Source organism: Heloderma suspectum, chromosome 6, assembly GCF_057233095.1.
Source record: "Heloderma suspectum isolate Gila_16-S chromosome 6, 16-S_ref, whole genome shotgun sequence".
In the NCBI taxonomy this organism is placed as follows: domain Eukaryota; kingdom Metazoa; phylum Chordata; class Lepidosauria; order Squamata; family Helodermatidae; genus Heloderma; species Heloderma suspectum.
In genome coordinates, this window is record NC_139463.1 from 116,257,832 (window position 1) to 116,274,122 (window position 16,291).

The following is a 16,291-nucleotide window of genomic DNA, read 5'->3' on the forward strand; positions in this document are numbered from 1 at the left end:
GGCATTCAAGATGAAGCTGGACAGCCATCTGTCAGGGATGCTTTGACATTGAGCGGGGGGCTGGACTCGATGGTCTTATATGCCCCTTCCAACCCTACGATTCTGACTATGTATATGCCCCCCCCCCAAATTCAGTTAGCCTAAAGTCTGCCTGCCCCATCTTAAGGCAGAGAGAGAGAGAAAGGCTAGGTCTGAATGATTAGCGGGGTAAAAGAAGTCAGCATGGCTTCTTTTCGCCACCCTGTGCATGCCACTCATGCGCCTGCCGTTGCTCTGATTACCCACACCGTACCATGCCGTGGGTTGTTGTGTTGCCTGAACCTGGTGAGATAAGTGGTGGGGGTGGCTTCTAACCCACCCCATAACCCCTACAACAAACCCACCTTGCTGGGTTTGGACGACACAACCACTCACGGCACGGGTAATTAGGGAAATGGTGGGCGTATGACCAGGACATGCTGGGTGAGGAAAGAAGTCACGGTGGCTTCTTTTTGCCACCGATTGTCTATCTCTGTCTCGTCTGTTTCCAGAGAGATGAAGGTAGAGAGAGAAAGATCTTGTGGTGTGTAGTTAACTCATTCCACTTCTACCTCTTGGAATAGGTTTGGCGGGTTTTTGTACTGTTTCCAAACCTGCCCAAACTGGTAGACTACAGGCTACAGTGGGACAAAAGAAAAGTGTGTGTACATTTTGGGAGCGATGCCTCTCTCTATAAAGCATTGTCTGTCTCTAGCTTTACGCATTCTAGCAAGGTCAACTGGGGTGTGACGGGGGCCGGAGGCAAGCGGGGAACAAAAACGGCCTTGTGAGCTCCAAAGTCTCAAGATAACAGATACTTCCTTGTTGAGCTAACTTCCTGTTTGTGGTCTGGGTTTATGGTTATAGTTAACTTGTCGTGATACTTTGCTTCTGGGTTTTTTTATTTCCTGAAAGAATTCATGACTCCATTAAAAAGGTACTTAGGACAGATTCACACAAATACACTTGTGGACACAAGTACAAGTACCCTTGATGACTAGGTGACCTTTCTGAAGACAGAGTCCAGGCCCATCATCCTCAAGCAGCTTCTGGGGGCAGTGTCAGTGGTGATGCCTGCCAGGCATGATAGTTTTCCCATAATGCAGTACTCCAGAAGTTCCACTGTTGCATGGCATTGTGGGTAAAAAAAGGAAAAGAAACGGTGTCTGCCATGTGTGTTTCAGCCCCACAACACCACACAACAGCAGAACTCCTGGGCATTACATTTTGGGATAAGCTAGGATGGTGGGAGCAACGTTTATTCTGGTTGTATTGTTATATTGTGGTTGTAATGCTTTTATATTTTTGTATTTTTTTACTGTGTATTTTTTGGTTTTAATTTTTGTGAACCACCCAGAGAACTTCAGTTATTGGGCGGTATAGAAATGAAATTAAATACATAAATAAATAAATTATCTCTGTGGCATTTGACCTGAGATGGCTTATTCACACAGACAAGCCACCGCTCAGTGCTGCAGCTCTGGAAAGGCAAGCACGCATGTGCGAACAGGGTCAACCTGACCCCACAAGGTCTAGACAGGCAGATAGGTGCCCTGGTTTGTGTCCCGTTGCTCATTCATTGTTCATTCCTGTGCCGGCTTTTGCGTGCTTGCCTTGCGCAACATGCAAACATCTCAGCAGGGGGATAAGGAGGGATGAAACAGCGGAAACAGGAGTCTGGGTGTAGACGTGCCCTTAAAGACATCCGTGAGCACCCTGGGCTCTGGATGACCATTTCTTATGGATGGTTGCAGATTAGCAGAGAAGAAAATCCGCAATGACTTGAGAGGGTCTGTGGGGAGGGGGGGATCAAGAGGTCCTCCAGGCAATCCAGGAGCAGGGAGAGAGACTAAGACAGGCTGGATATATATGCCGGATGCAGTGGACGTGGGAGAGATACAGCTACACAGAGTACAGTTAATTCCGCTCTCAGCAACAGGCAGCAGAGAGAGCTTCAAAGTATCTCTGGGTAGCAGAGAGAGAAAGAGACAGAGAGAGACTGACTTTGATCTTTAAATAAAGTCACTCAGGTCCAGACCTTCCTCCCATGCCCTGAAACACTACCACTAACCAGGGTTTCCCCGTCCATTTCATTCCTTTGCAGTTATGGAACAAGTTCTCTCTTGTAGTTAATGCTTGTTTGTTTATTAATTAATTAAAATATATAGTCTGCCTTAAATGTGAACAATTTTAAATTAAGCCACTTAAAATAAAACACAATTCCAAATATCTAACAGCAGCAAATACCCCCACACACACACACCTTTTCAATTACTCTATTAAATATATGCATTCTTTTAAATATTTGTAGTCTGTTTTATTCTTTTTACTGTTTGTAATCTGCCCAGGGAACGCTTGTTACTGGTTGGATTAAAAATACAATAAATAAAGGAAGAACATTAAAAGACAGGGAGAACACAAATGTGTTTAAAGGCCGCCTAAAAGCAGCCACAGATGGAGCCAACCGTCTTGGGAGAGAATTCCATAGGAAGGGGCCACCACTGAGAACGCCTTTTCTCTAGCGCCCACCAACCTTTCTGATCTTAGTGGTAGGCCAGTGAAAAGGGCCCCTGAAGATGTTGTTAAAGCATGGACAGGCTCATATGGGTGTCTAAGTGGTTCTTCAAATAACCTGGACTTAAAGGTCAGCACCAGCACTCTGAATTGGGCCTAGAAACACCATGGCAACCAGTGCAGCTGGTTCAGAACTGGAGTAATATGATTCATCTAGTCCCAACAAGGATATGAGTAGCCACATTCTGTAGCAACAAAAGTTTCCAAATCATCTTCAAAGGCAGCCCCATGTAAAGTGCATTACAGTAGTCTAGTGTGGATGTAATTAAGGCATGCATTCACTGAGGGCATCTCTACACCAGCCTAAAATCCTGCATTTAAAACGGGGCTTTCTGCTTCCATTTTAAATGCAGGATCATGACGACTTCCTTTTTCACGTGCTTCCTTTCCCCCCTCCCCTTCTCCCCTCCTTCTCCCCATATCTGAGTCTTCCTTTCTCTTTCACTGATCTCGCTCCTCTTCTTGCCGCTTTTCCTCTTTTCATGGAGGGAACTGAAGCAGAAGACAATGGGGTAATCTGATAGTTTATTATCTGCGATCTATTTAAAAATGGAACAAAGGGCATTTAGTACAGGAGACACCCTGGAGATTAATGGCATCATATAAAGAGCCTGCAAACTTCCGTGAGGGAGCTATCTCAACCGCAAGATAAAAGCTCTGTGTGAAGAACCTGAGATGGCATGGTTTCCCTAGACAAGGTCACAGCTAATGTACCAACTGCAGTTTGTAAAATGCACTCCTGGCTACTGCTTCCACCTTACATCAAGACAGCTTACATTAATTTTTTTTAAAAAATCCCATTAATAAAGAAGATGGAAATCATACTAAAAAAACCCAAGAGTGCTAATGCAATGGATAAAATAAATTAAACTCACGGCATGGGTAATTGTGCCAAATTTGCAGATGACACAAAATTGGGTGGGATAGCTAATACTTTGGAAGACAGAAACAAAACTCAAAGTGATCTGGATAGACTGGAGCGCTGGGCGCTCCATGTCAAACAACAGAATGACATTTAATAGGGATAAATACCAAGTTCTGCACCTAGGAAAAAGAAACCAAATGCACAGTTACAAGATGGGGGATACGTGGCTCAGCAACACTGCAAGTGAGAAGGATCTTGGAATTGTTGTAGATCACAAGCTGAATACGAGCCAACAATGTGATGTGGCTGCAAAAAAGGCCAATGCTATTTTGGGCTGCATTAATAGAAGCATAGCTTTCAAATCCTAGGAAGTACTAGGTCCCCTCTACCCAGCACTGGTTAGGCCTCACCTGGAGTACTGTGTCCAGTTCTGGGCACCGCACTCTAAAAAGGATGCAGACAAGCTGGAGAGGGTTCAGAGGAGGGCAATGAAGATGAACAGGGGACTGGAAATAAAACCCATGAAGAGAGACTGAAAGAACTGGGCATGTTTAGCCTGGAGAAGAGAAGACTGAGGGGAGATAGGATAGCGCTCTTCAAGTCCTTGAAAGGTTGTCCCAGAGAGGAAGGCCAGGATCTCTTCTCCATCATCCCAGAGTGCAGGACACAGAATAATGGGCTCAAGTGACAGGAAGCCAGATTCTGGCTGACCATCCGGAAAAACTTCCTGCCTGTTAGAGCAATACGACAATGGAACCAATGACCTAGGGAGGTGGTGGGCTCTCCCACACTGGAGTCATTCAAGATGAGGCTGGACAGCCATCTGTCAGGGATGCTCTGACTTGGATTCCTGCATTGAGCAGGGCGTTGGTCTCGATGGTCTTGTAGGCCCCTTCCAACCCTACTATTCTATGTTTCTAAACACACACACACACAAACTGATTTTAACTAAAAGCTCCGGTGAATCAGGTAACAGTAAAAGCTTCGGGTGCACCTCCTTACGGCAGGAATTTTGGAGCTGGGATGTTACTACAGCATGCTGTGGAGAAAATGGATATAGACTGAGCCATTTTCCCCCATAGTACTTGAATTTGGGGATTATCCAATGAAATGGGCAGGTGGGAGATTTGGGACAGACAAAAAGGAAGTCCTTCTCCACATAATACAGAATTAATGAATAGAATTTGCTGCCCCAACATGGGGTGAAGGCCATTAGTTTATATGGGGTTTAGACAATCTCATGGAGGATATGTCTATCAATAGCCTGCTTCACACATAACACTAAGCCATGATGTGGTTTGTTGAATTCTGACTTGTCATTATATCTGAACTTCTCCCCTCAAACTAGCCATGGTTTAACCAGTTATAAACCGCAACTACAGCCCATGGTTTGTTGTTGGCTGACAAAGTCTGGCTTGTCCAAACTATGGCTTGTCGTGATGTCTGAACCCAGACCCATGGCTTATCCCTGGCTTGTTTGCACTGCTGTCTGCCCAAAAACAAAGGCACCCAGCAAGAGCAGCCTGAAAATGAAACTGCTCTGAAGGTTGGCAAAACAGACATGAGAGAAACAAACCAGAAACAGGAAAAACGAGCCACCGTTTGTTTGCTCGTCTGCAAGACAATACATGGCTAAAGCAACAAACCAGGGTTAACATAAACCATGGCATGGCATTATGTGGGAACACAACCAATAGCTAGCAGTTAGGATGGCTATATGCAGCTTCCCTGTGCAGCTTCTATAAAGTCCCTTGCTCCTTGTGTGTTTTTGCTGAGTTGTAATTGAGGATCCTGTCTTTTCCGTTTTGTTATGTTGCATGTATTTGTTCATAGAATCATAGAATAGTAGGGTTGGAAGGGGCCTATAAGACCATCGAGTCCAACCCCAGCTCAATGCAGGAATCCAAGTCAAAGCATTCGCAGAGCGGAGCTGGCAGGCCAGGATTTTGGGGAGAGAGATGCGGATGTCACGAAACGAAACAGGTGAGTCGTTTTGTACATCCCTATGAAATATGAAGGACTCTGGTTCACATATGTGTGTGCAACATTGACAATTTTTGAATTTTAAAAGATTTCCCCAGATTTTCCAAAGAACAAAATGGGGAAGCACATTTGTTTACCAGAGACAGATAGCAGAAAACTAAGATGGATGTAGCACATGAGATGTCATGGAAGCAGATCCTGTGCTTTTCTATGTATTTTAAACCCAAACTCAGTCTTCTAACTTTGGGGCTTAGGGTGCACTCTGAAATGCTGCATGCCCGCCCCTCCCATTCCCTCATTTCCTCGAATGAGAAATTCCAGCCCAGGGCCATTTCCTTTGGAGAAGAGAACACAGGAGTCTTCTTATGGGTTGTGTAGGACCCTAAGTATTTATAGACTGAATATGCAGCCCAGGGGTACAGAAGCAAGAACACAGATAGTGCAAATACCACAGCAGCAATCTGATTTGTTCCCCAAAACTGACTGGTGCTGTGTTGGTGATATTGCACCTTCGTCTGCAAGTTACTGGAAGGGGGCAGTGTTGCCGTTAGTCAGTTCATGGGAATTTTGACCACAGCTAGCCTTAGGATCTCTATAGCCTACAGTGTGGTTTCCTGTGATTTCTGCCTTTTGCTCCCCCCCCCCCGACTTCCACCATTGCTGGGAGCACATGCATTCACTCTTTCGCTCCTGCCTGTGTAACGGAACACAACGTGGACTGAACAAACCCTTTTGAAAGTCAACGCTATACCTGCAATGTATATGCAAGAATATTTGTGAGTAAAACTGTTTTCTTTCTTTCACTAAAGAAGAATGTGGACTCTCCTTTTAATTCTAAGATAGCCTGCATGCAGGTCGGACTGGTAAACGCTCGTTCTGTTTTGCCCTTTTGTTTTTCTCTGCTAATTGCCCTTCTAACAGGAGGCATCATTACTAAATAATCCTATCATGCTCAACACAGGAACACCCATAATCATGTTTCTTCCAGAGCAATCTTAGCAATGCCTGAGTCTCACCTTTGTCATTCTGTTTTCATTCCAGGCCACATTTCCTCCTTGCTTACCATGTCACTCCTTTTGTTGGATGAAACAGCAGGGGATCTGCCAGTCCGGGACACCAACCAGAAGCCGTCAGTGATAGCAGCCATACAAGGTCAAGATTCTGGTGGGAAATGGCAGTTTTGGAATCCTCCCTACTATAGTTGTGTTGTTCACTCTGAAATCTTCATAAAACAAAGGGACATCTAGGGCTATGTACACTGAAAAAGAACTAGGTGTTTTGTTTTGTTTTAAAAAAATCCTTACTCTTTGACAAGAAAAGTTGACTTCTGCAGTTGGGATAAATTACGCAAATCTGCATTGATATGATTGTTTTGAATCATTCCCTTGCACTAGCCATGCAGAATAGTGCGCTATGCAGAACACTGAAACTCAACCCACCGCCTGGAAGTTCCCTCTTTGTTTAGATTTCCTCTTTAGGAAATTGGTAAAACTGTATGACTCAAGAGTTATACCAGATTTTTTTTTTACAATATGATTTCATGTTTATTTTTGCCTCTGTAACGAGTAGGAACTTGCTTTTTTGGCAACGAATGTGAAAGCTCTGGTCATCCAGATGCTTAAGCCCCCTTCTAAATACTTGATTCTAAACTTTTCTCACTACAGTTGCAGAAATTGCAGCACTATAATAAATACCTATTACTACACAAATAATATTTGCCAAGTGTGCTGCGAAACTCAGGTTGAAAATTCCATTTGGTCCTGTCTTTCCAGAATTTGAAGCAAGAGTCAAAGGATTTGAGTTATGTGCAAGCACAGCATAATTTTGCAGACACATAATAACGGAGTGGTATTATCTGTGCATTGCTGTTCCTCCCTCTCTCCATGCATACACATATGTACTTTATACAGTGATGACTTTATATAGTGCTGACCCTACTATCCATCTTCACACTTTCTTTACTGTAGATGTGTCGTCTTCTGTGATTCTCCCCATGAAATCCCACGGGCTGAAAACGTGGATGAAAGGTAGGCAACTAGAGAACATGAATTGTAATCCAGCATTTCACTGCCTTCATCATACCAAGCCTTCCACATAATCATAATCACTCCTTCTAATAACAAACTCAGGTGGTGAGTGCCAGCAGAAACTAAGCCAAATGGAGTGACTGACAAACAAGACGGAGGTATCAGCATGGTTGTGAGAACTACAGGCCTGTAGCCAGGGATAGGCTGGGGCGGGGGGAGGGGGGCTGGCCCAGACTTAAATTTCTCTGCCCAGCCTAATATTTTTTTCAAACAATTAAAAACAGCTCACAGTTTGGTCTTTAAAAAATCTGCAGACCAGATAAACTGCCCCCTACTTTCTAGCAGCCCCCCCACACTTTTAAGCTAGCAGTGAACCTGAGGAACTATGAGGTTTGCAGAAGTATTTAAGCTTAAAATCTTAGGGGGCAAAACAATCCCAAAACAATCCAATGAGAATTGAGCATGTTCAGCAGCCATGGAAAGTTGAGTGTCTGTTAGCAAAGAAGAATGGAAATTGTATTCTGGAGGAGGAGATATGACAGTGCTCTTCAAGTATGAATTCATTATACTGTCAAATATATGAAAGGGAATAAAAAAAAGTTCCTCTATGATAATGATCAGGGGACTGGAAACAAAGCTCTATGATGAGAAACTGAAAGAACTGGGCATGTTTAGCCCTGAGAAGACTGAGGGGAGAGGTGATAGCGCTCTTCAAGTACTTGAAAGGTTGTCACAGAGAGGAAGGCCAGGATCTCTTCTCAATCATCCCAGAGTGCAGGACGCAGAATAATGGGCTCAAGTTACAGGAAGCCAGATTCCAGCTGAACATCGAGGAAAACTTCCTGACTGTTAGAGCAATACGACAATGGAACAAATTACCTAGGGAGGTGGTGGGCTCTCTCACACTGGAGGCATCCAAGATGAGGCTGGACAGCCATCTGTCGGAGATGCTCTGACTTGGATTCCTGCATTGAGCAGGGCGTTGGACTTGATGGCCTTGTAAACCCCTTCCAACCCTACTATTCTATGATTCTATGAGGGCTGACTGGCAGGCAAGAAACCCCGAGCAGAAGCTTTCCTGCTAGGAAGCGCGGATACACACAACTTCACTGAGGGTGGACACTGACTTCTCCCCATCATTTCCAGTCCCTGTAGCTGCTGCTGATCTTCCCTTCTCTCTTCCTTGACTCCAGGATCAGGTTCGTTGGCAAGGACTAGGCACCAGATAAACCGGGTAAGCCGCACAGAGCTGGAGGATGGGTTTCTACGACTTCACGATGAAAATTTGCTGCTCAAAGAGTTTGCCCGGAAACAAGAGGACAGGATCAAAAGGTACTGGGAAGTGGCAGATATGAATTTAATTGTTGCTCGTTGTCAGTGTCAAGGGCTCCTTGGAGGGCTCTCAGTCTAATCCAGTAGCCAAGTCCAGACACAGACAAAGGGATTCTTTTCAAAGCTTTATTCTTCTTTTACAACTTAACAGCTCTACAGGTAGCTACTAGATCTGAGCAGCAGCATCCCTATGCCCTAAGTTAGAACAGTTGGTCCCCGTTTGAAGGGCAATTACTGGCAGACCCCTGAATATAAGGACTAGGGAGAATCCCTCCCCTTTTCCCTTGGATCCTCTGGGTGCAACCGTTCTTTGAGCGCGAACCATTTGGCGCCGCTCTCTGCGTCTGCACCGCGCATCCCCCCCAGTCTGCTATCTGTGCTGAGTCACTCCCTGGACTGCTTTCTAAACTAGGAATGTGGGTGGGAGGAATCTCCGTCAGCTGTTGGTCCTGGGAAAAAAGGGGTGCGCTCCTCTCCCGAAGGAGCGACTGCTCTTCCTCAGCATCAGAACTGCTCTGGGATTCTATGGGCTCAGTGTCCACCCTGACAGTCAGAAGATATTGGGGCGGGGGTTGTCCATTACTCCTGATCAACTAGGTAAAATAATTGATCATGTTTTCCATTAATTTATCTGTTAAATCTAGTATCTTACAAAAATGACAGTTTTAAAAAGCATTAAGCTAGGGGCTCAGCCCTTTGCTTGGGTTCAACGTTAGATACACAACGGCAGTAATAAAGGAGAATGCCACTAAGAATGTACCAGGTGCCTTTCTCTCGCTAGCGAGCAACCAAAACCTGTCATCATATTTTAGAATAGCCCATTATGTGTGATAGGCAGTAGTGCCTCCCCCCCCCCCCCGCCCCGGGTGTTTGTTGGTTTGAGTGTAATTAGTATGTTCAGTCCGGTCAATGGAACTGTAGATGTTTCCCTTGGTAAAGACTGAAGGAGCTGATGTTTTCCTTTGTTCGATGCATGAGGTCTAACGCTGCATTCTGTCAACAGGTGCTGCCACGATGCTCACTGCATTGTCCTTGTGTATGCCAAGAGTGCTGTCATGACCTCTAATGTTAGGACACAAGGATTGCAGCACAGCATAGGAACACACAGCATTGAGAACAAATTAAATAGGGCATGTAGGTGCTTTGGTCCAGAGAGGATTTAAACCAACAATCACACAAGTCTTTACGATCATAAATAGGGAATCACACATACAGATGGTTTAGATCTATCCATTAAAATATGTGCAGTATCTACACAGCCTCTCATTGCATTCATATTTTCTCTATTTTTTATTTATTGCATTTATATTCCGCCTTTGTTCCTCCAAGGAACCCAGGGCAGTGTACATAATCCTCCTCCTCTCCATTTTATCCTCACAACAACAACCGTGTGAGGTGGGTTGGGCTGAGAGTCTGTGAGTGGCCCAAAGTCACCCAGTGAGCTTCCATGGCTGAGTGGGGACTAGAACCCGGATCTCCCAGCTCCCAGTCCAGCACTCTCACCACTACACCACACTGGCTCTCTGGTCTATGTATATTCAGTTCTCTTTGAATCGTTCCCCCCCATGATTCCACTTTGAGTCCTTTCATCAATCTCACAGCTCTCCTCAGAATCCAGTTTGATCACCATTCTTCTTAAACATTCTGGGTGGTGCCCAGAACTTGAAGTGGAACCCCAAACAAGGCCTACTAGTGCCCAATAAAGTGGCACCGTTCCTTCTCAAGAGTGCTAAGACTGAGTCTTCTCTCCTTGCGCCCTCAGGATGGGCACCAAACTATCGAGGCTCAGCCACGAGCGAGCACAAATTGATGGGAGACCTGGGAGCTGGTTCCGAAGCTCCGTCCGGAACCCAGACCTGGAGGAGGACCTGGAAGAGAGGCAGGAACGGGTTCGGGAGCTGCAGAAGCGCAATGAGGGGCTGTGGAACCGCCTGCTCTTCTACAAGCAGCAGCTGCAGCTGCAGGGCTGTGGCCGACATTGTCCGTACGGCTATGTCTCTCCCAGGGTCGACACAGGACTTCGTCGAGCACACACCGCCACAGGACGAGTACCTGAGAGGCTACGTAAAGGTAAGAAGGGCATGGGGGCACTGTGTCCATCTCTGGGAACGTCCCAGGATGAGGAGCGTTTTCAGCTTATGAAGGTGGTCATGGCAGGCCTTGTTTCAGCGATCATGTCGGCTTTTCATGGACTCTGCTAGTTTTGTCACACTCTGCAGAAACCTCAGCCCAACACAACAGGGGTCAGGGGGACATGAAATCCAGCTCCTCATTCTCTTTCTTGCCCAACAGGGATGCGGGTGCAAGAGACGGAGGTCAGACCAACCCACACAGCCCCTCCCAGATACGGGGATCATGTCCTGGAGGGATCCCGAGTGGAAACGGAGAGATCGTGAGTCTTGCCTGCCCATCCCACCTTCAGCGAGCCCCCAAGGTTTTTTGTGGATCGGCGCAAGCTCGGGGAGTCCAAGGACTGACCTGCCTTGCTCATCGTGTGGGTCGTTCTAGGGCAGGGGTGCAGAATGTCAGTCCTTTCTGGTGGCAAACAGCAGCAATAACTTACTGACTGATAAGCTGGGTCATAAACCTGTCCAAGGTTAGGAAAGGAGGAGGCTAGAGCAGTTTTTTTTACCAGTTTGACAAATCCAAGATGTGGGAGAGAGAAGTTTGTTTTCCAGCCCAAGGTCTAAACACAGGAATTCACGAGCAAGGCTGAGGTTCAGGTTCAGGGTCAAGGTGGGACTGATGAGATCCAGTGCATGGAAACGGCATTGTTCTCCAGCAGCTTTGTCCCTGCCTGCTTCCTGCTTTTAACAGCAATGTCCTGGAGCAGCTCTGGCCTCTGGAAGCCTCTCCGGGTCTGGAGCCAGCCATTCCTCTTCATCCTCAGAGGAGTCCGAGGGGGGCATGACACAGAACTGCTTTTGGCCTGAGGGGCAAATTTCATTTTGGAGAAGCTCTTGGGGGCCGCATGATGGGCGGAGCCAAAAATGCCAGCATATCATAGAATTGGAAGGTGCCTACAAGAGCATCGCGTCCAACCCCCTGCTCCATGCAGGAAGCCTGATTCCCAGGCGGTCTCCCATCCACGTACTAACCAGGGGTGACCCTGCTTCGCTTCCGAGATATGTTAGCTTAAAGCTCATACTGTCAGTAATTAAGCCCTAGGAGAAGCATTTCAAGCTTTCAGAAGGGGAAAAATGTGCAATAGCCAGGAAGCCACCAAAGAAACAGTGGCCAGGGGAAAGTGGGTTGGGCCAGGGGAAGGAGCGTGGCCGCCTGGACAATGCTGGAGGGCTGGATTTGGCCCTGGGCCTGAGCTTCTGCACCTCTGTCACAGGGGGAGAAGATGCCAGTATGAGGGCCAGTGTCAAAGAATACACTGGCCTGGGATACCAGGTTGAAATCATATCGGCATAGGAAGCTGTTTGTACCGCATCAGACCAATGTTTCGGCTGTTCTATTACTGTCAACTCTGACTAGTACAAGGCCTTCCAAGATCTTGGCTGGGGAGAAGCTGTTCCCAGGCCTGCTACCTGATCTCCTTTTAACGGGAGATGCTGGGATTGAACCAAGGACCTTCTGCATGCAAAGCAGGTGAAAACCAAACCAAAACAGACAGTGGCAGCAGGATCGAGAAAAACTCTTTATCAAGGGAATCTCAAAAAACTCTTAAACACTGCTCAAGAGGATTCTCTCTCTTTTCCTCACCCAAGGAAGACTTATTGTGATGAGGAAAAGGAGAGAGAATCTTCCTGAGTAATGTTCAAGAATTGTTTGAGATTCCCTTGAGAAAGAGTTTTTCTCAGGGACCTACCAGTGCTGCAGCTGTCTGTTTGGGTTTGGTTTTCAGCTTTACAGCTGTTTGTGATCCCCACAGATATTGATGCAAAGCAGTTGTTCTACCACCGAGCTGTGGCTCCTTCCCCTTAATCTCTTCCCAGCTGGGAAGCTCATTGGGTGACCTTGTGAGGATGAAGGGGGCTGTAGCGGGACATTCTGGAAGACCACTGTGATCACAAGGAGGGTGACAGACAGTGGCGTATGACAATGGTTTCTCCGTGCTCAAATCTCCATGCCTGAGTCACCCCTTTCATTCATCCTCTGTGCTTGAACTTTCTCCTGGCTCTCCGGGGAGAGTTTAAGGAGGACGTTCCAGACAAGACAGCCAGGTGTAAGGGATAAACGAATCCAAGATAACCAGTTGTTGGATGCAATAACAAATCACTCATAATTAATGTATACTTTGAAACTAAGTGTTCACTAGATAGTCTGCCAGATCTGTAAGAATGTAGCCAAATCACAGATGTCGCTGATAGTTAATTGATAGCATGAGTTGATTGGAACCTATGATAAGAGATACAGGGCATCTCTACACCAGCCTAAAATCCTGCATTAAAAATGCGGTTTTCTGCTTCCGTCTTAAATGCAGGATCACGACGGACTCCCTTTACATGTGCTCCCTTTCCCCCCTCCCCTTCCCCCCTCCTTCTCCCCATATATGAGTCTTCCATTATCTTTCCGTGATCTCGCTCCTCTTCTTCCCACTTTAACTCTTTTGACAGAGGAAACTGAAGCAGAACGGGGTAATTTGATAGCTCATTATCTGCAATCTGTTTAAAAGTGGAACAAAGGGCATTTAGTGCAAGAGGATCACGGCAGGGTCATTGCGTCATGTAAAGTGCCTGCAAACTTCCACCAAGGAGCAATCTCAATCGCAGGATCAAAGCCTGGTGTGAAGGAGCCCACAGTATAAAAAGCCCCAAGGGAGGTCATAACGATAGGGGTTGTGGCTGACGGGCCCTGGAGCATGTCTGTTCTTGTAACAGGGTTCCCACTAACTGAAGGGACGTAAAGTTTCTGTACTTGCCTTTTCCTTTCCATATTTCTTTTGCTGTTACTATCTTACTTCTCCCATGAAATAAAATCTGGGAAAGGAACAAACCTGGTGTGTTTATTGCCTCGTCCAAATCCTAAAGAACCCCTGCCCCAGGCAGAACAGGGGCGAAAAGAGAGAGAGAGAGAGGAAAGAAAGGAAATTCTGTAGTCACACGGAAGTCATTGGGAGGAGGAGGAGGATGAAGCCTTTCTCTGGGACATATCGGGAAGTCCCAATAATAGTTCCATCTGTGGACCACAAATCCAGTCTTATTCTGCTTAGCCTCTCCCAGCTTACCTAGGTGGCGAGGGGCCGTAGCTCAGGAGTGGAGCACCTACTCTGCATGCAGAAGATCCCAGGTTCGACTGCTGGGGTCTCCAGGTAGAGTTAGGAGAAACTCCTGCCTGAAACCCCGGAGAGCCTCTGCTGCCAGTCAGTGCCGACAATACTGGACTGGACGGATCAAATGGGCCAGCTCAGTATAAGCCAGCTTTCTCTGTTCCTAGGTCCCACCCCAATAGTGCCTTATGGCAGCGCTGTTCTCAGTTTCGGCGAAGGCCCTGAGGCCTGAATCTGACTAGTGGAGGCAGACAGGGGGACTCTCGTTGCTGCATGGGGGATATGCTAGGGTGGAAGCAGTGAACACTTGCTAAACCCGATCCAACGGACATCTTCACTGGAATGAGAGCGAGCCTCGGGTTCTATTATATTGCAAAGGCGGCCCCATTCTCAGGTTGGCAGGCCCCTAAAGCAAACTGCGCCTTGGCAAATGCCTGACCATGAGGACCTTTGGTGTCAGCCATGTCCTTGTTCTTGTCCTGCTGCTGCAACACCAAACCAAGTGCACGAGAAGCATCAATTGCCCAAGGTTTTAATCCCTCCTGTCTCGCTGTGGGGTCTTTTCTTTATGTTCAGCCTCAGCTGGAAAGGGATCAGCCTTAAAACAAAAAATGCCTGCATTTCACAAAGTTTTAACGTATACAAATATTACTCATTATCTTCTCTTCTTTGTATTTTCCCCACAAGAATGAGCTGGACATGAGCTACCTTTGCTTTGCTCTTCTTTCCAGAACCCGCAGCCTGGTGCTGGCAGAGTTGGAACTGGATCCTGAGTCACTGAGTTCCACTCATGGTAGAGAGACCGACCCAGAAACCACCTGGTCCCAGCAGCGCCATCTGGAGGTCCGGGAACGCCGGTACAGCTTCATTGTCCACCGAGCTCAGTGGTTTTGTTCCATGATTACATTGACAATTTTTTCAGTCACTCTCTATGTTTTAAGGTGCTCTTAATTCCTCTTCTGTTCTCACAGAGAGAGTCTAATTGGAAACAGGATCCTTGGATGTTAAAGTATGGATTTCTAGAGTGTGATTTTCGACTGGGGAAGTGAAAACATGAGTCTTATAGATTATCAATTGATCAAAAAACCTGCCAGTTTAGTTAAGACTATCTCATGTTGGCTCAAGCTCAACAAAGCCAGGAAATTGGAAGCTACAGCTGATGACGTAACAGATGTGCCCCGTGATCAGTGATGATGTTATGCAGTGTCACAAATTGTACTTGCTTACAACTTACCCTCATGCACCCACATTTGTCCGTGGTCTTTCCTGCCCAAATCCCGAGGGGAGGATGGAGTGCCTGGGACCAGCAAAGATGCCCCATGTTGTCCCGGTCCTGAATTGCTTTATGAGGCATCTGAGCCTTACTGTATTACTAGAGGAATCTTCCTGTGAGTTGACCCACGCCTGTTCGATGCATGTAAGCAAGCACAATTTGTGACATTGCACACCATCATTACTGACCACAGGGCAGGTCTGTTACGTCATCAGCCGTAGCTTCCAATTTCCTGGCTTTGTGGAGCTTGAGCCAACATGAGGTAGCCTTAACTCTGGTCTTAAACCAGCAGGGTTTTTTTAATCATTGAATTTCCCTGTTTTTTTTTTTTTTTTTAAGGAAATTTATTATTACAGTGTTCTGAAAAAACAAAAACGCAAACTAAAAAACAAAACACCAGCAAGCCATAACTGAGTTGATGTTTACAAATGATTAGATATGTCCCTCTATGTTCAGATTCAGAATAGTTGACTTCTGAGTAAGCCTGCAAAGGATCCGGTATAGCTTTTTCCTTTTCCTTCCTCTCTTGATGAGTGAGAGTGATTCGCTCAGCCTTCAAAATCACCTCACTGTTATCTCAGTTGACAGTTCCCTACTACCTCTCCTCCACTGTCAGAATGTTGACAGGAACAGTGGAATTCCTCTCAAAACACTGGAGTACTGGCAGCCTTCTAGCTTCAGAGTGAAACTGAGCATGCCTGACGTAACTTTTTCAGCAGTTGTTGCCATAGGCTTTCATGGGGAAGAAAAACTGCTAATTTTTAAACTGCTGCTCAGAATTCCACCAAACCAATGGAAGGCAGACCTCCTTGACAAGAGTGAATAAAGGAAATCACTCGTTTTCCCTAGAATTTGAAAGAAATCTATCATATGTCGAGCTGCAGCTTGAGTAGAAAGTACAAATGTGTCCATTCTCACTTTTTAACTTGCTGTTTGTGGCAATTTGTATTTGATCTGTTTGAAATTTTGCCCGATTGCAGACCTCATCAGGTAGATTATGG

General features: G+C 46.2%; 1 protein-coding gene across 1 annotated transcript in view; it reads left to right on the top strand.

Moving 5' to 3' along the window:
• Positions 1-6,489: 6,489 nt before the first annotated feature.
• Positions 6,490-16,291, top strand: part of RPGRIP1 (RPGR interacting protein 1) — a 38,859-nt gene continuing 29,057 nt past the window's right edge. The window contains exons 1-6 of the mRNA XM_084806301.1: positions 6,490-6,592; positions 7,408-7,467; positions 8,661-8,799; positions 10,562-10,869; positions 11,092-11,191; positions 14,749-14,874. Coding sequence (XP_084662427.1) covers positions 6,505-6,592; positions 7,408-7,467; positions 8,661-8,799; positions 10,562-10,869; positions 11,092-11,191; positions 14,749-14,874 — 821 coding nt within the window. The 5' untranslated portion in view covers positions 6,490-6,504. The remainder of the gene's footprint in view (positions 6,593-7,407; positions 7,468-8,660; positions 8,800-10,561; positions 10,870-11,091; positions 11,192-14,748; positions 14,875-16,291) is intronic.